The sequence below is a fragment of the Dasypus novemcinctus genome, chromosome 2, assembly GCF_030445035.2.
Source record: "Dasypus novemcinctus isolate mDasNov1 chromosome 2, mDasNov1.1.hap2, whole genome shotgun sequence".
In the NCBI taxonomy this organism is placed as follows: domain Eukaryota; kingdom Metazoa; phylum Chordata; class Mammalia; order Cingulata; family Dasypodidae; genus Dasypus; species Dasypus novemcinctus.
In genome coordinates, this window is record NC_080674.1 from 155,577,658 (window position 1) to 155,604,448 (window position 26,791).

A 26,791-nucleotide genomic window follows, 5' to 3' on the forward strand; every position below is an offset into this window, starting at 1 on the left:
AATGTTAACTCCTAATTCTCCATCAATACTTGGTGTTTCTAGAAGTTTCTTTAATATTTTTGTCCTCTGAGGCAGTTATTGGGTCACCGACTTACCACAAATCTTCATCCATTAAACATTGATCACCATCCACCCATCAAACTTTAGTTATTGAACACTTAGGTCAGACCTTGTATACCTGTTTTTATACTTTATAAAATATCAAACTTAAAAAAGTGGCTCAAAGAGTTTAATATTCTTACTTCAAGACAGCAAGACACATCATGGGGAGGTGGTTAATTGCCCCAAATATTCATGTTAAATGAATTGAGACTTCAAATTGACTCCCAACTGTGATCCCCAAAGACTGCAGAAATGCAGATAGCCAGTATACTTTGAAACGGGACTGAAAAGCACTGAAAATATAACCACAGTGGTTGTTGATAGAATTTGGACTTTTCATTTCCATCAAATCAACTTTTGAAGAAAACTAAAGACTTCTGACATCTGGAAGTCTTAGGCCAATGAAAATTAGAGTCTAGTTTTCTCAGACTTGCCTGGGTTCAAATTTCCTTGAACCACACATGGTATTAACAGTCATTTACAAAATTAGTCGACTAGCAAAAAAGTTAATGCAGCTTTCAGAAATGCCAAAGTTGTACTCTGCCAGAGGTTAGCTCATTAAACAACCAACAGAGTTTGAAATTAGAAGGGGTTGTCATATTGGGTCAATTATTCTTTGAAGCTATCTACTCATCAGTTTGAGGAAAATTAACAATTCTGGGTCACCAGGTTCCATAACTTAGCTACAAATGATGCCCTGGGGCCATGAGTCATTTTATCTAACACGGGTGGGTACTGACTCCCAGGGAACAAGCTACACCCCCATGTATTTAATGGTAGAGGCTGAGAATTGAGCTTCTCCTCTCAGAAAGGGCAAATGCACCTGAGACTTCGGGAGGAACAGGGGCCATGGTAACACACTGCAAGTCAATGGTTATATCTTTATGATTTTTGTCCCAATCTTTACCCCACATAAATTCACTAGGATGAACTTAAACATCCTGAAAGTCTGTAACAATGTGAGGCAGAGGCAAAATATGGCAATAAAACTGGGAAAAGGTCCACAGCAGTTGGAAAGGTATTTCTTGGTATGTCTTTTTAGAGGGCAATTTATTATCAAGAAATGTAATGGTTCTTATCATCATTTAATTCAACATCCATGCCTTTAAAAAATTGTTTTATGGGAAGTGGCCTTGGCCCAATGGATAGGGTGTCCGCCTACCACATGGGAGGTCTGTGGTTCAAACCCCGGGCCTCCTTGACCCGTGTGCAGCTGGCCCATGCACAGTGCTGATGCACGCAAGGAGTGCCCTGCCAAGCAGGGGTGTCCCCCACGTAGGGGAGCCCCACGCGCAAGGAGTGCACCCTGTAAGGAGAGCTGCCCAGAATGGCACCGCACACACGGAGAGCTGACACAACAAGATAACGCAACAACAACAAAAAAAGAAACAAAAGAAACACAGATTCCCGGTGCCACTGATAAGGATAGAAGTGGTCACAGAAGAACACACAGTGAATTCGACACAGAAAGCAGACAACTGGCGGGGGGGGGAAGAAATAAAAAATAAATCTTAAAAATAAAAAACAAAATAAAAATAAAAAATTGTTTTAAGAAAATATCCAGAGACATAAACAAAGATTTAGATTCCTACAATTGTTTATCACATAATTACAATAGCAAAAAAAAAAATTGCCAATAACCTGAACTTCAAGCATTACGTGATAGGTAAAATTACTATTCAACTATAGGATGTTATTTTTTAAATGCTCACAGTATTGTGTTTGGGACAAAAAAGCCCCAGGTTTTACATCATTTTACAATGTAATTCCAGTATTCATTCATTCATTCATTCATTCATTCATTCCCATTCTCTCCCTCTCTCTCCCTCCCTTCCTCCCTCTACCCCCCCCCCCCCCTCGTGCGTGCGTGCATACACACACACACCAAACATCCTGGAAGGAAATATACCAAAAATGTTTATAATGATTATATCTGGAACTACCTAGAGGTTAATTTTATTTTCTTCTTTAGATTTTCTGTATAGTCCAAATTTCCATCATTATGCATGCATATTCTCTATAGCATCCTTGTCTTTTCCTATATAGCATTTAACAAGATTTATATTCATATTCTTATATTTGTGCTTATTTAATGTGGATTTTCCCAATAGAATGCAAACTCTATAACAGCAGGGTCTACAGCTATAGTTTTAAAAAACTGACTATTGAGTGAACATTTGAGGGGGACACTGTTTGAAAGAGGTACGGTTACTTGCGGGGATTCTAATGCACTATCAAGCATTCTGTAATGTCTAATTTCCAGCTCACTTGCTCAAATGGCATGCCATTTTCGTTGCTTACTTTTGCCTCCTACCATCACACAAGGCATTGTTTTCCATTAAGAAAAGTCTTTACCATTCCTCTCCACCTGTTAGAATCCCACCAAGGCTGTTAAAACGTCTCCCTAGCACTTAATAGGACTACTCATTTAGAAGTTCAACATTTATTGAACTTTAGTTGGATCCCAAGCACTGTTTTAGAATAGGGGTTGAAGAACCACAAGAGACCATCTGATTTTGTAAATAGATTTCACTAGGATACAGCTCTACCCATGCACTAAAATGTCAGAGACTATATGGTCCACAAAACCTAAAGTATTTACTATCATGCCCTTTACAGAAAATGCTTACTGACCCCTGTCCTAGGATGCCTATATACCAAAATTTCAGCCTATTTGAAGGTTATATGGGCTCCAAAGTACATACCCACGAGCTTCGTAAAAAAATAAAAAATAAATTACTGTAATATACCTAATTATTGTTTTATTATTATTATTGTAATATACCTAAATTTGTTCTTAGGAACATACATTTTTGTGTCAGACATACCTATAGTCAAGTTCTGGGGGTGCTGACTGCTACTGGGCAGATTACGCAAGTTATTTAAGTGTCACTTTCCTCATCAGTAAAGTAGAAATGTACTCCCTCCCTTTCTCATTCTCTCAATAAATGTGTCATGAGTGCTATTTGCCAGGCACTGCATTAGGAAATGGATAAACAATGGTGAATAAATATCTAAAAGTCTCACCTCATTCAGGTTTAATTGTACATGTTTCTGAGGACTGTTGTGAAGACTAAATGACATAATACATAGAAAGAACATAACCTCATTCCTGGTACATTGCAAGCACTCAGCATGTAGTGGCTTTGCCTCCCCATTATAATTACAGTAGAAGCTCTTTTAATGGACTTCTATGTAGCTGACTTACTGGATGAAACAATGCCTTCCATTCGCTCTATAAAATGGGGCTAAAGCTAATTTAGTAGGCTAACTTCTGGTACACAGACTCACTTCTGTTTCTTCTGGTTGAGTTGCATGTTTACTGAGTCAGTTGTGTTTGTTCCCCATTTGCTTGATGGAGTTATAATTGTTATTTAAATATCATGAAAGGTGATTAAAAGAATGATGTAAAAAGAATGAGAATAGTTATTTCCTATGAAAGCTAAGGTAAATATTTTCAAAAAGACTTCAAAAAGAACTGTCTAACTAAATGTGGGAGAAAGAAATAATTGGGAGACAATCATAAACACCTAGAAGGACTCTCAAGTGTCCACGCTTGCATTCGACCTCAGGGAAACCAAAACTGAACATGATCTTCATCATTTTGGTTGTGGTTTGGGCAAGAAAACTAACAACCCCCTATCAGTAGACCTATATTCAAAGATAAGGCCTTGGCTATACATTAACATGAGTTAATGCTGTTTGAAATACGTATTTTCATTTTTTTTCCCTACCTTAGCCTTTAGATTTCACCAACCATTGGTCCCAAATACATGGAGTAAAAGAGGAATTCTTTCGTATTTATTTAATTCTACATAAATGCAATAGTATGTTGCCTCATCTCTTGCCATATTTTTATAGGTAAGGAAACACTCAGAGAGATGGAGGAATCTGTCCAAGGTCACAAAGTGCATTGCTGGAAGTGGGTCTAGAACCCAGGTATGCTATGATTCCACACCTCAGCACCCTAATGATAATAGAGAGGTAAACACAGCTTGGTTTCACTTAGCCTGACATATATAGTTAATTAACTATTGAGATGGACAGAGTGCCAACTGGCCAAATAGATGGTAAAGTGCTTGAGAACAAGAACTCAATCTTAAACTTTACCATACTCCCTAGCACATTTCACACAGCACCTGGCAATAAATAATTTTTGTCTTGAATTCATGAATTTTCATTCCTACTACTTATACCAATGGAAGAAACTGGGGCCTTTCTGATTTCTGAGAACCAGGTTCACATGGGGTTTATAACTCCCTCCAGGGAGCACACACTAGCAGGGAGAAATTCTGCTGTGACTGTCAGTGGTGTCATGGAGCGCTCAGTCTCACTGACTGGCACTTGCTCTTCCCTTGTCAGCGCAGCAAGATGAGCAGCACCCTGCTCACCAGATGGTTATTTGTTCCACCAGCCACCTTTGCTGCATCCCTGATTTGCTCCAGCCCAGGAGAGTCTCCAGCATTCATGCTGCAAGGCAGCTTCTGCCAATAACTTTGCCAAATGGCTCCTTTCAAAGTCATGGGCTGCCCAGACAGACTGGCTCCTCCATCTGCAGCAGCTTTTGGCAAAGAGATGTTTTCCCTTTTGGCACTGCCTCTTGGCTGCACCAAAGCTATCTTGCCAGAAGGATGATCTGACCCATCAGTAAGTATATCCAGGCCTGGAGCTTTTGAGGTCACTGAAAGCCTATACCTGTGTTCTCCCATTCACACCCCTGACCAAAATGTCAGACCATATCATAGAGACCTAGAGGATCACAAATACAGACATAATACATCATAGAAACCTAGAGCCAGAAAAACCTATAGCACACCTATCTCTCCTCCTCCACTGTCAGCCTCATTTCCATAGATTAGGAAACTGACTCCCAGAGAGTGGAAGTAACTAATTATGTGGAAGGAACCGGGAATCATACCCAGGACTTCTGATTTGCCTTCATTACAACTGTTTATGATTCTGCTTTGCCTTTCAAGTTTCCCTCATTTTATTTTCAATATCTTAGTACTGGTATTTTTTCAAAAAAAAGTATTTATTTTACAAAATGAATGTTTTCTCAGTGTCAACCCTGTGACTTTTATTTTACACAGGTGTGTCCATATGCTACATTTAGACCATCTATTGCAGAGTTTACGAACATAGGCTTTAGAATCAGACAGATATGGATGTGACTTCTGTCACTTCCTGTTGTGTGACCTTGGACAACTAATAATTAAGCTCATTCTGCTTCCATTTTTTTTTTCATTACAAAGAGGCACTAAGAACAGCATTAACCCATAGACTTGTGAGGATTAAATTAGAAAAAATACTTTAGAGCCCAAAGTCAGTCCCTGGCTCAGTGTAAACCCTCCACAATTATCAGCAATCAATATTATTCTTTCCTAGCACTCAAGTCCATGATAATTTTGGAAGATGCTATACTGTGCACATATAAGTATATATGCCCAGTACACTCCCATTTTCTATTATAGGAAATTCAGGTTTATGAAGTTAAATGACTTTTCCATGATTATGCAGAGAATAAATGGAGAATCAGAGATTTCTTCTTACTATTTTGCTAAGAAATGAGTACCAGTATTTTGGCTTTAAGGATGATAAAATAAGGGAGGAGAACATTTGCACAAAAATGTATATACATGAATAATCACAGTCACATCTTATGTAATTTAAAAACCTAGAAACAATTTTATATCCATCCACCATGGAACTATTAAAGGAACGACAGTACAGGCATATTATAGAGGAATTATGTGGCCGTTAAAAAGAACAGGGCAACCTAGGTGTTCTGACATGGAAAGATCTTTTGGAGTAACACTGAGTGGGAGTGAGGGGGTACAAAGCAAAATAGAAATAAAACAAACAGTAGGATTCCATTTATGCAAGCAAACCACTCCCTCTCCCAATGATCCACTTGCACAAGGAGGAAACATACCCAGCTAATTGCTAACCCTTGGGCAGGGAAGTGGGGCGGGCGTGGGAAGAAGGGAGATTCTCGCTTTGCTCGATCTGCTTCCATGATGTTTGGAACATTTCAAGTAAGAAGGCGTTTGTGTGATTTTGCTTAATAAAGATATAAAGGCAGAGGGAAATGTGAATTACACTCAACAGTGTTGGCAGGCATGAACCAACAGCACTCCTAATTGGGTGTCTCTGGCCCAGTTTGACTTCTGCAATCTCATAAACAATGGTAATCTCGCCAAGTGGCTTGAACAGCTCTCCTCTCAGGTAAAACCCTCACTGGTGCTGTTTTGTATTTAGGGATCCAAGTTTTGTCTTTTAGACCACTTGGGACCTCTCGGCATCTTGCTGCAATATTCCCTAGGGGAGCTGTTTTCAGCATTTTTGCCTTCCACACATCTTGTACATCTGTTGAGGGTCACAGAGCCAGGTCCCTACATTTAGTGGAGGGGGCAGCCAGTCATTCCGTGCCTGCTTCAGGTTGATACTACTTAAAAGGTATTTACAGCAGTGTAATCAGGAAGGCTTGATGGGGGAGGCTGTCGTACCCCAGCAGAAAGCCCAGGACTGCTGGGAATGCATCTTCTCATAGGTAAAGAGCTAATTGACACATTCAATCTAGCAGATTCCATCTTTTTCAGGTTAAACACCTGCCTGTACAGGTCATGCTAGACCCCTGGAGTTGAAACATCTTTTTTCCCCTCACTCATAGAGCCCCCTGCATTTCCTTATATGTGTTGTAAACAATCATGTCTCTTTATGCCCAAGCGCAGAACTGAGAGTCTGACCTCTCCCTACACCTCTCCCTATTTCCCATAGGTCCTTCCTTCAAAGAAACCAACCAATATGAATTAGTTTTCCATGGATTCCACACATGTATAGCCTATCCCATCATCCCCAGCTCCTTCCATAATGAATTTGGAACATAAGAACTCAAGAGATCCTTAATTATTTAAGAAAAAGTTCTTAGTGGACTTGTGGAAAGAATCTGAGCTTCCCATGGGGTAGCTCGTCTGTTATGTCAGAGCTGACTTTCAGACTGATTCTAGAGTTCTTTTGTAAGGGCAAAAAATGGAAATTTGGTGGTAAAGAAGACAGGTTTGGTGAAAGCAAACTCATCCTATTGAAGTGGAGTGAGTGGAACGAGGCTGGGGAGATCCCCTGGCCAATGAACGGCCTCAGACACACCCAGATGTATATGCAAAAGGACATGCTGCCTTCCCACAGCTGCCTTGGCTCCACTCTGTTCGTGCTGGCCCAGGCAACTGTGTGATTCACAACTAGCCCTGGAGAAGGAATGCCGGGATGGTCCAGTAGGACCATCTCATTTCAGCCTGGGGAAGAAATTTGTTAATGTCCTAAGCTGAAGGTGGGGACATTGAGAAGGCTCTGGAAAACCAGTGAGTTCTCACATCTTGCTTGCTCAATTCCATAATTTCTTTCTTCCTTATTATAGGGTAGAATACATCACCAGGAATAAGTCAGCTAAGGACTCCAGCATTGATTGGGTGGGGAAATCATTTCCCATTCTGTGGGGTGATGAGAAAGGCCCAGAGACATGCACTGCAGTATGGGGGACAGATGGAATGAGTGAATCCAGCAGCTCTGAATGGGCACTGTGGAGATTATGTGGAAGATGGAACACAACCTACATTCTCCCCACAAAATCCTGAGAAGAGGCAGCATGGGTAGGCGAGGAACACAGGCCACAGTCCCCCTAGTTCTGGGCTTCAACCCTGCTGCCACTACTTACAAGTAGGTGACTTTACTTGTTTCTTTGTTTCTCTGAACCTCTAAATTTCTTATTCTGAAATGCAGGGCAAATATAACCATTCTCACTGGGCTTGTTGAGGGATCTTAATAAAGTAAACATATGAGGAACACCTAGGATAATGCCTGGAATACAGACAGTTCTCAATAAATGCTAGTTTTCTTCTTTCTGCTAAATGTCTAATTTGGACCCTTAACTTCTTAAATGCAAATGCCAGAGTCTAGGAATGTCAGTTTATAGCTATGCTCCTTTCATTGAGCATTACTAATATTTTGACAGGACTGGCCTAATATTATTCACCACAAGTTCGTTGGTACGTTTCTGACCAGCCAGCAAAAAGGCTTGAGATTGCCCTTGGGGACCTTGATGCTAATAATGAATACTTGCTAGTGATTTTCAATGCATTCTGGTTATTATATTTAGTAGCAGAACATTTCCCATTCCCAGAAAGGTCATTTACAATAGTATAAGGCAGCTTCTTTCCACCTTCCACTTCAGATTTTTCCGAGAACAGCAGAGAGCACAAACATTTCATCCATTTGCATCAGAAATACCACTCTGATCTTATATTTGCATCTAAATACCAAAGCAACTTAGGGAGCTACAGCGCAGTTCTCCATCATATGACACCATCTCCTTTCATTTTTCCAGTGCCTTCCCAGGACCTTCATATTGAAGGCCATTGTCATGTACCTCCCCAGCTTTATTCATCACAACTTTTCTCTTTCTTGAGGGTGTGTGGGGTAGAAAGGGAGACCTTCCCTTGTTCACTTTTATTCTGGTGCGCCTAAGAATCTACAACAATGCACAGATGGCTCAGATCTCATGTGGAGACCATGTAAAACCAATACTCACCCAAGATTGGACCCTTTTTCTAGCACATTGCTGAGAAATGGCCATATTGCTTTGTTCCATTAATTTCAGTGTGTGGTTAATTACTGCTTACCAAGGCAGCCTATTCCACTGTGAGGCACTTTATGTTACAATTTCTTCTATCAAGCCAGGATGGGTTTCTCACTCACTGGCTCAAACTGTGCCTGTTGGCATGCTCTTCCCCTCAGCATCTCATCATTCACATGGTTCTGAATATCATTAATATGCTGGTGACCTCTAATTCCAAATTTATATATCTAGTCCAGGTCGTTCTTTCAGCTTCAGACCCAGATATCCAACTGCTTACTTGAGAGTCTCACTGTGAGTCAGGATGTCTCATGGACCCTCAAACTAATCAATTTCCAAAATCTGTTTCTCTTTCGTGAAAAACCCCACTGTGCATTCATTCTTGTGGCAAAATGCTGAGAGCTGCCCTTGACATTGCCTTCTCCATCCACATCCAATCTTTCACACCAAGTGAGTCTTAGCCATTCTTTTTCTAGTGTACTACAAATCCATCTCATTCCCTCCATCTCCACTGCTCTCACCATCCTAGAGTACAGCCATGGCCTCCTAACTATCTCTCCTCTTTTACTCTTACTCACTTTTTATACTTGGCCCCCTGACCCCCATCCCTCATATGCGGTCACAAGACTGGGCTTTAGGAAAAAACAAGCCTGATCATATTTTCTCCCTGATCAAAATCCTCTAATGGCTTTCTATCCATCTTTGGAATAAGTCCAAACTCCTTATGGTCAACAAAGCTCGATGTGACCTGGTCCCTGAACACCTCTCTAGTCTCTTTTTTCCAATACTTTATTATGAGAAATTCCAAACAGAGAGCAAAGATTTTAAATTACAGAGAATATCCATATACCCACCACCTAGATTTTACCATTAACATTTCATACTTGCTTTATCACGTATCTATCTATCCATTTGTTCACCCCTCTATCTTATTGTTGGTGCATTCCAAAGTAAACTCAAGACTCCAGTCTCATTTTCATTCCTCTTCCCCTTGATACCTACAAAACAGCTATAGTAATCTTTTTACTCCTTGAATCTGTCAGACTATTTTATACCTCTGGGCTTTTGTACCTGTTGTTCCTTTTGCCTGAAATTGCCTTTCCTGAGAAGCTGTCCCTGAACTCTCAGTCTAGATTAGTTCCACCTTATATATGCTGTCATAGCATTTTGTGCTTTTCTTGAATATCACTTACCCTAAATGGCCACTATACATTTATTTGCATAATTATTTGTTTAATGTATATCTCCTCCACTCAACTGAAGCTCCATGAGGACAGAGACCATGTCTGTCTTGGAACATGATGGACCACCTCTGAAAAAGGTAAATAAATATTTGTTAAAGGAATTAAGGGCAGAATGAATCCATTATTGGAAAAAACTACTTGTAATAAGCAAACTTGTTCTTTCCCTAATATGTACAAACAGCATCATCTTTCTAAGGCCTCTGAGGGCAGATGGCACTTATTCATTGTAGTTAAATTGCTAAATGGCAAGATCCATGGCTAGTCCAAGAGGACGCTGTGGTGGGTTTTGGTGACATCTCTTTCCCATCTCCATTAGCCCTCTTCCTCAAGTTCACCCCAAATTAACACAAAATCCAAGGAAAAACTGAACTTGCTATGTAAAAATACAGGTTAAGTAAAAATATCAATAGCTATAATTTATTGAGGGCTCACTTTTCATTAGGCACTATCCTAAGTGCTTTCCCTGTATTAAATAATTTTTCCCTGTGGGATAGGTTCTATTATTATGCCCATTTTATAGCTAAGGAAACTGAGATCAGAGCATTTGTTTTAAAACATGTTCCCTTACTTTCCCTTCTAACCAGATTGCCATTCCAACCATATTGAATACTCTGTCTATGGCCCCATTGGTAGTACGAAGCTGAATCTAGGAAGCTGAATCTAAGGGAAAAAGGGTTTTCCTTGGCTGTAACAGAAGTCTAAAAATATAGTAAGAAATCCACATATAGAGCAAAGAGATTTGAGAGATGAAACATTGGTTAGGAAACCTCCTGTCCCATAGCTGAAAAAGCCAATCGACCGATCACATTGACTTTATTTTTGTGGTCATTCCAGCTTCACCCAATACTCTTCCTCACACACAACCCATTTGTCCACTTTCAAAGCATTTCTGCAAAGAATTTTACCCCAGATGGAAAGAAACACAGCTTCCACACAAAGATAAAAACCATTTGATTTTCTCCATAACAGAAGCTGATGGTTAAAGGAAAATGAGGCAGTGGAAGAGCATGGGCTTCAGAGTTGGAAGACAAGCTTTTCCACTATCTATGTGATTTCAGCTAATTAGTAATAGCTCTGAGCTTTGTTTGCCTCGGTTTCCTCATCTGAAAAGTGAAATAACATCCACCTAGCAGGGTTTGGGTACATTGAAATGCTACATATAAAAAGCTCAGCACAGTGCAAGGAACATAGTAAATGCTTAAAGAAGGAAACTTTAAAAAGGGAAGAAAAGATAGGAAAAGGAAGAGTGGTAATTTTAATATCCATAACAAAAGGAGTCATGGGAAATGTTTCTAACAAATGCATTTACTTTCTTTCTGAGAGAGAGAGGCCGACAAATAGATTCGGGTAAAAGTATCCTTTAGCATTTGCATTGCTCTTAGCTGGATGAATTTGCCTGCAGCTACCACTTACAATGCAAATTGAGCTTAGAGTCCTTCACACTAACTACACAGCAAAATCTTTCAGCTTTAAATAGAATACTGCAGTGTGGAAGGATATGAGGAAAGGGAAGAAAAATTCACAGATAAATGCAAAGGAGATTTTGGAAAAAAAAATACCCTGACATATCTGAGCTGGTAGGGGAAAAATGCACAAATATCAAAGGAAACAAAAAGAAAAGCAAGGTCTATAGAAGGACTTAGAAGCTAATTCCCTAGTAAATGGGTTTAAGTTTGTAAGGAGAAAGAGAACTTTGGGGCAAGATCCCAATGAAGAGAATTTAACAAAGAATATTTTGATCTGCTGCTCATTCAAATTGTATAAGCACTTCCTAAAGTATTCATTGGAAGGGGAGAGACTCTTCCCCCTCTGGCCAGCACAATTTCATGAATGTTTCCCACAGTGAATAGCTTAAAACCTAGAGAACGTCCTGCTCTACCCATCTTCCGCTATTTATACCATTTAAGTTCCACCTTTTCCTTTTCATATCTTTACCAAAAGAAAGAGCTCTGGGAACTTGTGAAATAAAGGTTTGCTAAGGTTGATGTGTGTGTGTGTGTGTGTGTGTGTGTGTGTGTGTGAGAGAGAGAGAGAGAGAGAGAGAGAGAGAGGGAGAGAGAGAGAGAGAGAGGGAATGAGGAAGGGAGAGAGGGAGAGACTGATTGTCACATAGAAAGACTTCAGAAAGCAGAATTCTTTGCTCTAAACTTATGCCTTACTTTTGACTTTATGAACCCAGATATTCTATCTAGAATCAGCATTTACAAAAATGGCATAAACTAGGAATAAAGGTAGTATCCAGGACCCTGAAATCAACAAGGAATGTCATGTTAACTCAGTTCTTCTTTCTGCAAATAGACAATGAGCACTTCCTAAGCACATGGACCCAACCTGGCCATCTTCTCAGGTTGATTAAGTTCCTACTCCTGAGCTTTGAGGCATAATGCAACATACTGCATACAATTCATGAAGTTGGCCTTCTTTCTTTGTAGTCACAAACAGAAAGAAATGTCCCCCAAAAGCAAAAGACCCAAGGACAACTTTTATCTTGGACACCATGCTCAAACACAGAGCTAGTCATATTCTAGTCTACCTGGTAACTGAGTTAGTGACAAAGTGCTGAGACTGTGGCAGAACATCCTACAACCATATTGTCATCATGCAAATAAAAAGGATCAGCAGTGGTGCACGGTATGAGAGAGGGATGGGCTGAACATCTTTCAAAAACCCTCTAAGCTCCTGGAGCTCCTACAATTCTGCTTCTTCTCTCTAGCACTGTGGGCACATTCGTCCTGATGTTCTCTGATAATGATGATGAATGGAGAATATATTTTCAATAGTGCTGGGCACTGCCTCTACTAAAACTTCCAGGGATGTTTATAGAAAATGCCACCTTTACCCCCAAATTGTGTGTCTTTTTCTCTTTCTTTCAGAGCTTGAGCTCTTCTACTCCCCACATCACATTTCTCTAATAGTCTCTTGATTAACTATTATCGAATTATTAGCATCCAAGTATAATAAGAATAATCTTAAATAAATATACTTTGTTACAGTTTCCTTAGGCGCTTTTGCATACATATCCTCATATGGATATTAATAGGTGAGGCCTAATGCAACACTTTACATGAGTGGCTATGGATGAAGGCCTACAGGTAGAAAATGAAAGCAAAAATGCAAAAGTTCTGACATTTGAGAAAAAAAAGCCTCCAATCTCTATTCCCATACAAAAGGCAGAATGAGATTCCACCTGCTGACTTTTCCTGCTTGCTGCATGGCACTCAGGCTAATGTTAGAACAAGCTAGTAGAGAGAGAGATGACAATTTCACCTCTTGGCAAAGCTCAGCTTGCCGAACCCTCTCGTTTTCTGCTGGCTGTTGATTCAGCAGAAACTACTGCTGCAGAATTCATAATGGTGATTTTTAAAGGCCCCACTGATCGCATTGCTCGCCCCACGTGTCAGACGCATTCGCTGGCCGCCAGAACACTATTTCCCCAGTCACCTTTTTATTTCTTGCTAATGCATTTCCAAAGGGAGAGGGGCTCGCCTTTCTGCAAAGGGCCTTAAGGGGTTTGAATTGTCTGAGCAGGTAACTCGGCTAGAGAGATGAATGGACAGGAAATGAAACCATGCCCTCTCTGAAGCCGACGGGAGAGAGCACCCTTTGGCTCAGGGAGGGGTGGACCCGCGGTTATTCCAGGTTCCTCCCTTCTTGTCTCCTCTTAGGACCCCTGCAAGCATCTGCTACTCAGGGTCATTCTTCCCGCCGGGGTCCACACCCTGAAAAGCCTCATCCCCGAGAGCCTTTTAAACTCCCGGGGGCCGCGGGTCCACCTGCTGCTGAACGCCGGGCTCGCCTCGCGGAGCCCGGATGGATGTCTGGCGCACTAGCGGCTGCCCCTTGGAGCCGAGACCCCGCCCCAGCCCTGGGGCCCGGAGGAGTCTCCGCCACTACGCGCCCAGCTGCCAGCCGAGCACAGCGATCCGCAACTTGGGGCCGGCCCCAGCGGCGGAATGCGGTGGGGCTGGCGTTACCTTCGGTCGCATAGCTGTGGTCGCGCAGGAAACTGTTGTTGATTTTGCGGGTATCAATGTCCTCCTCCATTGACAGCAGGCTTACTTGCGTGGGAACCAGAAGCCGGCAGACAAGTATCCATGATCCCTCCCCGCAGCCAGTCTCACAGGAGAGGGGGGCAGGGGAGCCAGTGGGACTGCACCATGGTCCGAGCCTAAGGAGGAGACGGGGAGGCGGGGAGAGAGAGAGAGAGAGAGAAGAAAAAAAAATCCAGCAATGGAGCTGTCACCTCCTCCACTCGGGATCTTCTAGGCTGCGGCGGCGGCTCCTGCGGTGCGCTCACACCAGCTCCAATTCCCAGCGAGGATGCTGCGCCTGCCTCAGCTGCCTCCGGATGCCAAGATGCGCCGTGCCCCGAGGGGTCTGGTCCCGCCCGCCCGTCCCGGTGGCGCTGACAAGCCGGGCTGGGGAGATGCCCAACAGGTTCCTCTCGTTGGCAGGCGTTCCAAAATGCAAAAAAGATCCCTCCTCCCGCCCCCCCGGGAGAGCGGGCAGCCGCGACAAAATGGTGCCTTTCTGGACCCGAGCTGCAGTGGCGAGATGGCAGGGGCAAGATTCAGGCTTGTCCGGCCCGGATGAGGGTGCTGGTCCCACGAGAGGGCGGCTCCGACGCGCGGGGGCTAAGGAAGGCTGCCGGGAGCTGGGCAGGGCGCTGCGGCCGGCGCCAGCGCACTCACCCTCACACCCACACGCGCGCGCTCGCAGCTGCTGCTGCTGCAGAAGGAAGCTGGAGGCGGCTGGTGCATTAAAGGCGAGGCTCCTCCCAACCGCGTCAGCAGCCCTAGGTCTCTTCCCCAGCAGCGGTGGTGGCCGAGGCAGCGGCTGCGGCGGCTGTCTGCTGCAGTGGGGCGCACGCAGCCGTGAACCGGCGCCTGAGCAGCAAGCAGCTAGCTGACGGGTTCACCGGGAAAGTACAAACGCGCTCTTCCAAACTGCCCGCTCCGGGATCCCGCAACCACGGACAGTGTCTCGCTTGCATCCAGAACCCCTAGCTCGCTGCCTGTCTCTGGACACCAGCCCTTCAGGACGTCAAGGGGAAGTAGGTTCCCTTGGGTACGCAGGAAGTCTACATCCAGGTCGCTTTTGCCCACCTTATATAATTCATGAGGTTCCTGGATGAAGTTAATGGGCGAGGCCTTGGGGGCTCCCGAGGGCTCAGAAAGAAGCGAGAGAGTGGGGAGAAGAGCTGCTCATAACCCAGCTTAAACCCTCTGTGCTACGAATAGAAGGGAGAACAGGGCCACAACTTCGCAACTGAGTTCACATCTGACTCCTCCATTCCAACGGAGCGAAAACATCTGCTGGTGTTGAGCGTCTGTTTACCCTATATCTACACAGGCCTGAGTTACGAATCTAGCCAACACGGGGGCGGGGGGGGGGGGGGGCGCCTGAAAAAGTCCACTCCCCCTACCCCCTTTCACTTCATTGTAGTCAAACTGTCACTGTCCCGATTAGATTTTGCTTGTGCAAACACAACACCGCAAGAACTTCCAATTTGCTTTTGACAAGGAAGGTGCATTGGAGCAAAGGATAGCCCGGTGCTCACGGAGAGATATTGCTACCCTGAGGGAATTTCAAGAATCCAATTAATACAAAGGAGACCTGTCTTTCTACTTGAAGGAGGAGGAAAATACAGAATTTCCTCCCTCACCTATGTTTCCCCAAACTGCAAAACAATTCCGCATTTGGGAAAAAGAAAGAGAGATCGTTATTTTTGTGAAAGACCCAAAATCATTTATGAAATGACCAAAGTAGAAAGCCAATTTGGAAAAGACATTTCCCTGGTTTCCTCTTGTAGAAGTTACTCATTTCTGTGGGTGTCACTGCAGGGAGAGGCATCATCAAATGTCTTGCTCAGTTAAGCTCCACAAGTTTACCTGGATGAGCCCAGAGGGACCTGTGAGTTAATTATATACATGCAATGCTTCGGCTAACACAATTTAGAAAGTATTTGAAGTTCAAAAAAATGGGGAAACAAGTCCTTAACTGAGGTTGGGAATTGTCATTAGATTTCCATGAAGAATAAATGTTTCTTGTAAGTGGAAAATAGCATTTTTCCCATCTCCAGAAAGTGAAGGAGGAAGAGACAAGAGAGTGGAAATGTTCTTTGATCTATTTTCCAGGAGGGGGTGATGGCTGTGTGGTGAGGGGGTGGGGATGGGAAGTTCAGCTTCCAATAGATTACATTCTATTCTCATCTGCTGGTTGTCTTACATACCTATTTTATTATTTGTCCAAATTTCACATATCTAATTTCAGCAGCAGATGAAGAATGGTGCAAGTTGATTTAATCCAGTTCAGGTGCTTTAACACCAGTTGCATTGGCTGATGCTTCTATATGAACTGCATCCATCTCCAAGGCTCCGGTGTTAAGTTAATCTGCAGTTCTCTTGGAGATTGGCATAGTGGTGGGAGAGGAAGAGGAGGTGACAGAGGAGAAAGGGGCTAAGTTCACCTCCTAGTGTGTCCAAGAGGCAAGAAGACATTTTATCTTCAGTTGAAATGACCTGAAGTTTCCACAGGAGGCCTTGGATTAATATATGGGAAATCCTTCCCCCTCATCTTCCTGAGATCAAGCTGAGTGATGAATCAGGCGGGCCCAGGCTCATTGGCCAGGTTCTGCTTGGGGAATTCTCCCCGTTAACCAGTGGGGGAAGTGGCCCCTCCATAGATTAGGCCTCTGGGTTTACTAAATTTTCCTTTTGACATTTCCAACAAAATTCCTTCTGCATTTCTTCATCATTACAGGCATTTCTTCTCTAAGACACAAGTTCTGCAAAGGCAAATTAGGCGGATCTCCACAGATTGAGTAGATTTTTGTTTTAAAAGATTTATTTATTCTTAAAATTTATTTCTCTCCCCTTTCCTCCCTACCCCCCAACTGCCTGCTCTCTGTGTCCATTTGCTGTGTGTTCTTCTGTGCCTGCTTGTATTCTCGTCAGGGGCACCAGGAATCTTAATGTCTTTTTTGTGTCATCTCTCTGCATCAGCTCTCCATGTGTGTGGAACCACCCTGGGCATGCTGCACTTTTTTTGCACTGGGTGGCTCTCCTTATGGGGCACACTCCTTGCACGTGGGGCTCCCCTAAGCGGGGGACACCCCTGCTTGGCACGGCACTCCTTGTGCGCATCAGCACTGCACGTGGGCCAGCTCAGCACACTGGTCAGGGTCAGGAGGCCCTGGGTTGGAACCCTGGACCTCCCATGTGGTAGGCGGCTGCTCTATCTGTTAAGGCAAATCCGCTTCCCAACTGAGTAGATTTTGAGGTTTCTATTTTGCATATCACCCTTTGATAGTACGAGCAATGACAAAATCCACCCAAAATGAAGAAAAATGAAGTTGTTGCTTTGTGATTTAACACAATGACATGATAAAGTAGGTAAGGGAGAGAAAGGAGCCCTGTGCAATCCTGTAGTGGTGTGAGGACTGCCTACGCTACTTCCCTGAAGACTTGGGGACCTTCATTCTCTTCCTCTGACATGTCAAGTTCTTTCCAAAGCTTTGGCTTTTGCACATGCTGTGCCCAATGCCTGTTGGCATCCTACAGGGTTTTGTCTCAGCTAACTGCCCCTACTTAATTGGGGCATTTCCTGACTACTCCATAGTCCCCACTTCTGGTACTTTCTGTCTCATCTTTCTTTTTCCTTCCCTATGGCATATTGCATTTTGTAATACTTGTTTACTTATTATTATCAGTTTTTCCCACTATATCTCAATATTTCATCTCAAGTAGTTATCTTAAATGGATAAATATTTCTTGAATTTTTTTCAGTGATATTAAGGTTTGTCACCCTACCTTTTTATAATCTGTGCCCAACCCTCTCCACAAACTGTTGGAAGCCTGAAATGTTCTAGCTCATAGCTCCTTTTCCTGTGCAAATAATGTTTCTATTCATTCATGCATACATATGCACCAAAGAGATTTACTAAGCACTTACTATATGCCAAGAGACTGGGGATACAGAAAGCAACAAAGGAGTTCTCTTACTTCATAGAACTTAAATTCTATAATCTGATTTTAATAATATGAGCTTTCTTAGAAATGTAACCACTGCATTATAAATCGACCAACTGTAGCATAATATTAAGTGCCCATGCTTTGATATCAGGCACAGCTGGTTGGTTTTCTGCAACTTAGTATTGTGTCTTGGAGCAAGTTCCCAGATCTCTCTAAGCCATGGTTTCTCTATCTATAAACCAGGAATAAGAATAGTATCTACTTCATAGCATTATTGTAAGAATTAAATGAGAGAATGCTGAGAAAGAATATATTGCTGTTACTTGTTGAACATCTACTTTCATCATCATCATCATCTATATTCAACAAATATTTAAGCACCTATTATGAAAGACTCTGGGATAGGACTAGAGCTTCAGCAGTATCAATGCATGAGATAGATAGTCAGCCTCTGCCAATATGGAACTTAGTGTCCAATTTACAGTAATGTAAAGGGGACCATAGGCAAGAAAAGGGAAGGCACAGGGAACTGCGTGGACTTAATAGGCTGACCTAATTCAGGCCTGTGCTGACATCGAAAGGGGCAGATACAAACAGTCTTCTCAAGTTACCCATTCAACATGACAGCCTGTGATAAGTCTCTTTTTGACCACCCTTTCATGCCCCACCCCCAACACTCACATATAAGTAGGTGAGTGTTTCCTACATCCAAACCTTTGAAGTCATCTCATCCAATGAGCATCTTAAATATCTACAGTTAAACATTTTATTAAAACCTTTGACCTAAGCCAGTCTGGGGGTCCACTAGGACTACGTGTCAGGTGGTCCTGGTTTGTGTCCCGGCTTAGGCATTTGTGAATTTCATGACCTTTGGCAAAAAATTTAACATCTTTGAGTCTCTGTATTTGCAAAATGGAACAGAATAATAGGAGTCACTTCTCAGGGTTGGTGGGTGGCTTCAAAGCCATTGTAAGGAAAGTAACTAATCCAGGTTTGGCCCATAACCAGGCGTCACTAAAATGTCAGTTCTCTCTCCTAGGGGTGCCTCCTCTTTCCATCTGCAGAAAATTGAAGAGATGTACCACAAGTCAAGCATTTATGTGAACAAAAGTGACCTAGAAATGTGAGTTTTACCACCTATAGATCTGTCTTAATGAGCAACTAGAAACTGGATACCAGAAAATTTACCATCTTGCAAAAAAAGCTCCTCATAGGCCACGAAGTCTTGTGCAAATGGAACAAATTTCACATTATGTGTGTGCAGACCTAGTCACATTTCTCTATGTGGGAAGCATATGGAATCCCTCTCTAGGACCACTTAGCACTAAAGTCACAACTGTGTCTCTGAGGTGGTTTATGTTCCAACTGCCCTGAAGCCGACCTCTTGAATTTCTAGCAATGCTTGCAATTCCTTTTTGTGCGTATTATAACATGAGTGCTCCTTCAAGATGTCAGTTAACCTAGGAAAAGAAAACAAAACCTTTTGCCCTCAAGGAGTCATATGAATTCTAGGCCCTGAGCACTTAATGGGTTTCACCAACTAAAACGTTCCCTCCATTATTCAAAGCACAGAAACTTGTGCAAACACACAGGAGGGTGCTGGAGCCAGCACATACATTGTGCTGATTGTGCACATCTCTTCCCAACTCCCTTTTTCAGCGGCATCATTTTGGTTGCTTAAAATCTGAGATCTGCCATGGTGGGATATTTGTATTATGGAAATTTTTCTTTTTAGAGCTGGTTGTTAAATATTTACCAGCACACCAGTACATTCCTTTCTGCTGTACTCCATTCCCCCTATGTGCTCTACTGGAGCCAACATATTTCTACTCATTCCCATTGCCTGTCTAAAGTTGCCTCCATTTGCTTGACACTGTCTCTCAAGCTATGTTAGATTTCCAGAGCATTCCATCATCCAACCGAACTTCTGCCATAATGTAAATGAACAATTCTTAAAATCCTACCTTTACCACGAAGCTTTCCCATATCCATCAAAGGAGACCCGATGCCTTTGTCTTATCCTTTCCAGGCTGGTTATGAAGTTGCCTTGGTGAGTATGTGGGTGATTTCCCCTATAAGCCTCCTAGACCTGATAATGTAATTTGATAATTTGTAATTTGGTGTGTCCCCACTCTTAATGAATCATTCTTTTCTACTGTTCAGGCCCCAATGCCCCCTTATTTTTGCCCTTGCTTTGCTTACATGCAAAACAAAAGTATCCTTTGTTCCTGATTTCATTTGCCAGTTCTTTGACTTGTCTTGATAGGATACATTTTAAAAATTCTTTTATTAGTTAGGATACTGATGCAAAGAGAGAGAAGGTACAAAATCCAAAAGCCCAGAATTGGAAGTCTGGGAGTAAACATCCACTTGTACCTTTTCTCAATTCAGTGGATTTAGAAAGAGTTAAATTTAGGCTGTCCTTTGCAAGATAGTTTTAATCTGCATTATGTCAGTTAGGTACAACTTGAGGATTTCAAAAGCCAGTTTAGTAACACTACCAAGTATCTCTTAGTACCTGATTACTTTTCTCAAGTAAAACCTATTATAATTTAAATAAGAATATAAATGGGGAAAACTCTTCCAAATTTCTTTAAAATGTGGTAAACAGTACACTTTACAGAATTTATCCTAAGAAAACAATCATAGATGTGGGTGAAAATATAGCCATAAGGTTATTTCTCAGAGCATTGTTTATAATTATAAAAACCTGGAAATAACCTAAATGTCCAATGATACAATTGGTTAGACAGATTACGGTGTTTTTTTTGTTGGTTTTTTTTTTTAATTATTTATTTATTTTTAAAAATTACATTCGAAAAATATGAGGTCCCGTTCACCCCCACCACCCCCACCCCCTACTCCCCCCACAGCAACACTCTCTCCCATCATCGTGACACATCCATTGCACCTGGTAAGTACATCTCTGAGTATCACTGCACCCCTAGTCAATGGTCCACATCATAGCCCACACTCTCCCACGTTCCATCCAGTGGGCCCTGGGGGGATCTACAATGTCCCGTAATTGTCCATGAAGCACCACCCAGGACATCTCCTCGTCCCGAAAACGCCTCCACATCTCATCTCTTCCTCCCATTCCCCAAACCCAGGTGTTTTAATATAACATACCATGTGAACTTACTGTTGAGTTCATATTAAGTTCATATTATTTAAGGGAATTATTGAGCCATGGGCACAATAATAATAGCAAATAGCTAACATTTACATGCATTTTCTACGTGCTAGGTACCCTGCCTAAGACATCACTTACATTATTCTCATTTAATTCTTACAACAAACTTACACAGTAAGTACTATTATTATCTCCATTTTGTTGAGGCTAACAGAGTTAAATGACATACCCAAAGTCACACAAATAGGGACAACCATCTGTCTCTGAAGTCCATGCTCTTAACCATTGTGCTTTGAGCAGTTGTATGCATACTAGTGCTTCTCCATGGGCATGTGTGTCAGAGTGGGTGGGGGTCACATCAGAATCATCTGGAGCCACTTTTCCAAACTACCCGCTATTAGATTTTGATTTGTCCCTCCTGGGGATGAAGAGTCCCTCTGTTAAAAAGTCATTCATTACTATTGTGTTGATAAGAATGTAGAGAAATAGAATGGGGCAGCTACTTTGAAAAATAGTTTTGCAGTTCCTCAACAAGTTAAACATAGAGTTACATATGGTCCAGCAATTCTACTTCTAGAACAATGAAAACATATCTTCATCCAAAAACTTGTACATGAATGCTCATAACAACATTATTCATAGTAGCCAAAATGTGGAAATAACTCAAATATCCATCAACATTTGGATAAATGAAATGAATGAACAAACAAAATGTAATATATTCATACAATGGAATATAATGCAGCCAGAATAAAAAGAATGATCCATGCTACAACATGGATGAACCTTGAACCATTATGCTAAATGACATAATATGTATGGTTCTATTTATGTGTAATGTCCAGAATAGGCAAATCCCTAGAGATAGAAAGTAGATTAGTGGTTATCAGGGGCTGGAGGGAGGATGGAAAGGGAATGACTGCTAATGGGTTCAGGATTTCTTTTTGGAGTAATGAAAGCATTCTAAAATTAGCTAAGGGGCAATGGTTGCACAACTCTGAATATACCAAAAACCACTGAATTGCATTCTTTAAAATGTACATTTCATGGTATGTGAATTATTTCTCAATCAATCAATCAATCAATAAAGCTATTATTAAGGATTTTTAAAATCCCTGTGACCATGAACCATGTTACTTTCAGTATCTAATGACAAGGATAGATATCGATGTTACGTTGTTTAAAAAAAAACCACACAATAAAACAACATGCACTGAATGATTCCTTTTTTTGGTTAAAAATGTGCAAATACTAATATAAATATATCAAAATATTAGCAGTGATTATCTGTGGTTTTCTTTTATGTTCATATTTTTGTCAAAGAAAATTTAGAACATGTATAATTTCTGTAGTAGAAACTTTATATTTTAAAAAGTTGCTTTTCTAATGACATGAAACTTTTAGGAGGAAACCTTTGTATTGAAAAGATCAAATCATTTCCTTCACAACAGGAATTTGAGAGTCACTGATATAAAAATGTATAGAATATCAGAATGTATAGAACAGCTCTGTCCAATAAAAATATAATGTAAGCCACATTGTGATTGTAAATTTTCTAGTTGCCTTATTAAAAAGCGAAGAGTAGGTGAAATTAGTTTTAACAACACTTGATTTAATCAAATATATCCAAAATATTATGTCAACATATAATCAATATAGAGTTATTAATGATATACGTATATTTTTGTTTCACATTACAATTTTGAAATCCAGGGTGCATTTTACACTTATAGCACCTCTCAAAACTAACCACATTTCAAATGCTCAATGCCTCTTGGGGCTAGTGGCTACTGCATTGGGGAGCACAGGCATAGAGGAACTATTTCAAAAACTTTACTCCATTCACAAAGATTGATTTAATGTATTATTATAAAGAGAAATCTGTATCTACTAAGAACTTAAACTAGAATGTAATGCTAAAACCAAACCAAGCAATGTCAATCTGATGAATCTCATGACATATATTATATTTCAAACTAAGTATATATATGAAAATAGATACATACACACATATATATTGTACATATATATTATGTAACAGCAAGTTTTAACCCAACCTGTATTTACCCCTAAAACTAGTAAACTTGATGGATTAAATAAAAAAAGATCAAGACTCTGAAAATGCTCCTATGATAGCATATAACAAACTCAAATATTGAGAAGGATATACTACGCTGTTCAGTTGCTGTAATAGTTACCACTTTAAAAGCCAAACTGTTTAGTTCAACACGTATGGCTTCAATTTGAATAGGAGAAGAAGCCAAATAACCATATGTCATTGATAAAAAATTAATTTTAATAGCTGGGCATCTGGATGCTATTATGACCATTCAAGGTGGAGAAATTTAAAAGGAACAGCTACAGGCATCTGGTTGAGAACTATTAGTAGTCTTTTATATTGTGTTAGACAGTAGAACTTTGTGGTCACATGAGCAGTGGATTAATTTCCAAGTACTTATTGAATTATACATAGCATTGCTCTTAACACATATATGTAAAGTTTTGTGTGTGCAATTGAGCCCTCCCTCCTTCCTTACAGACTTTCTTCACTGATTCCTCCTGATTCTCCTTGTTACCTCAATGCACTCTCCTTCTCAGACTCACTTGCTGGCTCTTCCTCACTTCTCTGACCTCTAAATGTACAAGCATTGAGAGTGTAGTCCTTAGAACTCTTCTCCATGCTAGGTGACCTCATCTAGTCTCACAGCTTACCGCTCCCATAACCATAAAACCCCACACTTGAATTTTTAACTCATATCTCTCACCTGACCTCCAGACTGATATCACCAATAGCTGACCTGACATTTCACAGGGGCATCCACAAGGCATCTCAATTCCTAATTCTGTTCCCACCATACCTGCTCCACCTTCCTATTCCTGGGCTCAGAACTATGGTTTCATCCTTGATTTCTCTTGCTCATTCCCCACATCCTTCCAGGCCATCAGCAACCCCTTTTAGTTCTAACTTCAAAATATACCCAGAATCCAATCACTTCTACCACCTCTATGTCTACGACTGTGCTCCAAATGCCATTGTATCCCACCAAGATTATTTCAATAGACTAAATGGTCTCTGATTCCTCCTTCGCCTCCCTACAGACTAGTTTCCATGCAGCAGGCAGAAAGCTCCTTTTAAATGCAAATCACTTCAAGTCACTTTTCTACTCAAAGCCATTTATTGGCTTCCTACATCATTCAGAGTAAAAATTTCTTAAAATGCTGAATAGATTTGACTCCAGCTATAGCTCTATCCATATTTCTTTTCACTTTTCATCTGCAGCACTACGAACTCCTGCCTCCTGCCTCCCCACACCACACAGACACGCTGGCTTCCTTGTTTTCATCATGCATACCAGGAAGAACTCTCCCATCTCAGGACCTTTGCATCTGCCATTTCCTCTGTCCCAAGTGCCTTCCTCCAGATACCAGCATGGCTGAGTACTTCACTCCATCCAAGCATCTGCTCCAATACCAACTTTTGTGGGATACCTTCCTCAATCACTCCATAGAAAATAAGATAGTGACCTCCTCCCCCAGCACTCCCTATCCCTGTATCTCTATGCAACAGTATATATTTATTTGACTTGAGCTAATATTCCAGTGGAATATAATGTTTAAGAAGACAGGAACTCTTTTATTCCCTGCTTTATCTCCAGCACCTAGAATGGTGCCTGGCACATATTGGTTACTTTTGTGGGTCTTTTGAAAGAATGGCAGAGCCAACGTGTATTTGCTTAATAACAAAGATTGATGGGGGGGGGGGCCTCAATGCACATTAACTTTAGGGTGTTAAACACACATTCAGCAAGGTTAAAGCTAAAAAGCAGCTTAGAGAATTGCATAAGATGGTGGAGTGTGATGCTTCAGGGTTCCATCCCCCGACAGAAGTTTTGAACAACCAGCAAGAACTGGCAGTAATGTCTTTCTAAAAGCTCCAGAAAACAGTTAAAGGATTGCAGTAACAGGATGAGTACTACGTCAAGAAAAAGGCCATTTAAGAGTTATAAGATCTTGGGAAGTAGATGTAGCTCAGTGGTTGAGCACCTGCTTCCCATGTACAAGGTCCTGGGTTCAATCCCTGGTACTTCCTGAAAAAAACACAAAAAACCTTATTAAAAAATGTTATAGGTTCTCCACTATTATAAAGTCAGAAAACTGTATATGTTGGAGAGGATATGGAGAGATAGGAATGCATATCCACTGTTGGTGGGAATGTAGAATGGTACAGCCACTGTGGAGGACTGTTTGGCAGTTCCTAAGGAAGTTGAATGGACTTGCCACATAACCCTGCAATGCCACTACTAGGTATATTCCCAGAAGAACTGAGAGCAGAGACGTGAATAGACATCTGCCCGCCAATGTTCATAGTGGCATTATTCACGATTGCCAAAAGTTGGAAACAACTCAGGTGTTCATCAACTGATGAATGAATAAACAAATTGTGGTGTATACACATGATGGAATATTATGCAGCAGAAAGAAGAAATGAAGTCATAAATCATATGACAACATGGATTACACTGAGGACATTATGTGAGTGAAGCAAGCAAGACACAAAAGGACACTGTACAATTGTGCTATTATGGACTAAATATATTATGTAAACTCATGGAGTTAATAATTTAGAATATAGGTCACCAGAAAATAGAATGAGGGAAGAGAATGGAAAGTTGAGGGTTAAACTATGCAGAATTGTTAAAAACGTTGTTTATAAATCTTTGGAAATGAATAGAAATGGTGAAAGCACATCATGTGTGTGTAACTAGAAGAGTTATTATATGAGTATGACAGTAATTGAAAGGGCAAGTTTAAGGTCTTGTTTATTACTAGAAGGAAAGCTAAAAAATGTATCATGAGACCGTATAAGATAGTAAAACCTCATGCAAAACATGAATGTGGATGATATTGCATATATGACTGCTTTTTTGCAAAATATAAATAAAATATACTAGAGAGAAGGAAAGAGAATAGCAGCTATGTACAGCAGGGGAAGCATAGAGATTGAGAATTGATGAGTTTTGTTCGCTTGTTTTTTATTACAAGTATTATTATTATTGGAATAATGAAATTGCTCTGGTGTGATGAATACACAACTATGTGAATGTGTTGGGTGGCACTGATTGTACATTTTGGAAGGTTTTATGCTTTATTAATATGTATCAATAAAATTGATTTGTTAACAAAAAGTCATAAGATCTTGTTGTACTCTGGCTGGCCCCTCCCCCATCCCTCACCAGCTGGTGCAAAGCTGGTCCATGCTCTCAGTGCAATCCCTGGTCCTGTTCCTGAGCAGCAGAGTAGCCCTTGTGCACTTACTAGGAGGATATATATCTGGCCCATTCTGTCTGCTGGTGGTGTGAGGGATTTGCTGTTCCAGAACTTTCTGTGTAAAGGGAGGAATTCCTAGGGCCACGTGCACATGCCCAAGACAAGAGCCATGTGCAGAAAGCATCAGGGAGGACTCTATGTTTTGGCCTGGAGCTACTCTCTAAACTCATAGTATGGATAAGCCCTGAAGGAGAGCACTGCAAAGGTCAGTCCTCAAGGACTGGGAAAGGTGTTTTCTTTTTTCTCTACTTTTAAAAAATGTTCACTCCTGGCATTCCAGGAATGCTGTCAAAATACTAGTTGAATACATGCTTAAGGAACAGGACCCTCAGATTCTAAATTCCAGTGATAACACACCAAAATATTAAAATGTCCAGATTGC

General features: G+C 41.3%; 1 protein-coding gene across 15 annotated transcripts in view; it reads right to left on the reverse strand.

Moving 5' to 3' along the window:
- The window catches only part of PPP2R2B (protein phosphatase 2 regulatory subunit Bbeta), a 497,691-nt gene that overhangs the window by 254,509 nt on the left and 216,391 nt on the right, over positions 1-26,791 (reverse strand). For 3 of the 15 annotated variants that reach the window (XM_071210498.1, XM_071210494.1, XM_071210502.1), the window contains one exon: positions 13,950-15,552. The exons of 5 other annotated variants lie outside the window; for them this stretch is intronic. Coding sequence is in view for 5 of the 10 variants with exons in the window: in XM_071210494.1 (XP_071066595.1) it covers positions 13,950-14,019 (70 nt within the window). In the remaining 5 variants the exon portion in view is untranslated. Of the gene's footprint in view, positions 1-13,949; positions 19,409-19,912; positions 20,038-26,791 lie in introns of those variants that run through there. 7 more of the 15 variants (XM_071210505.1, XM_071210504.1, XM_071210492.1 and 4 more) reach the window with 6 other exon arrangements.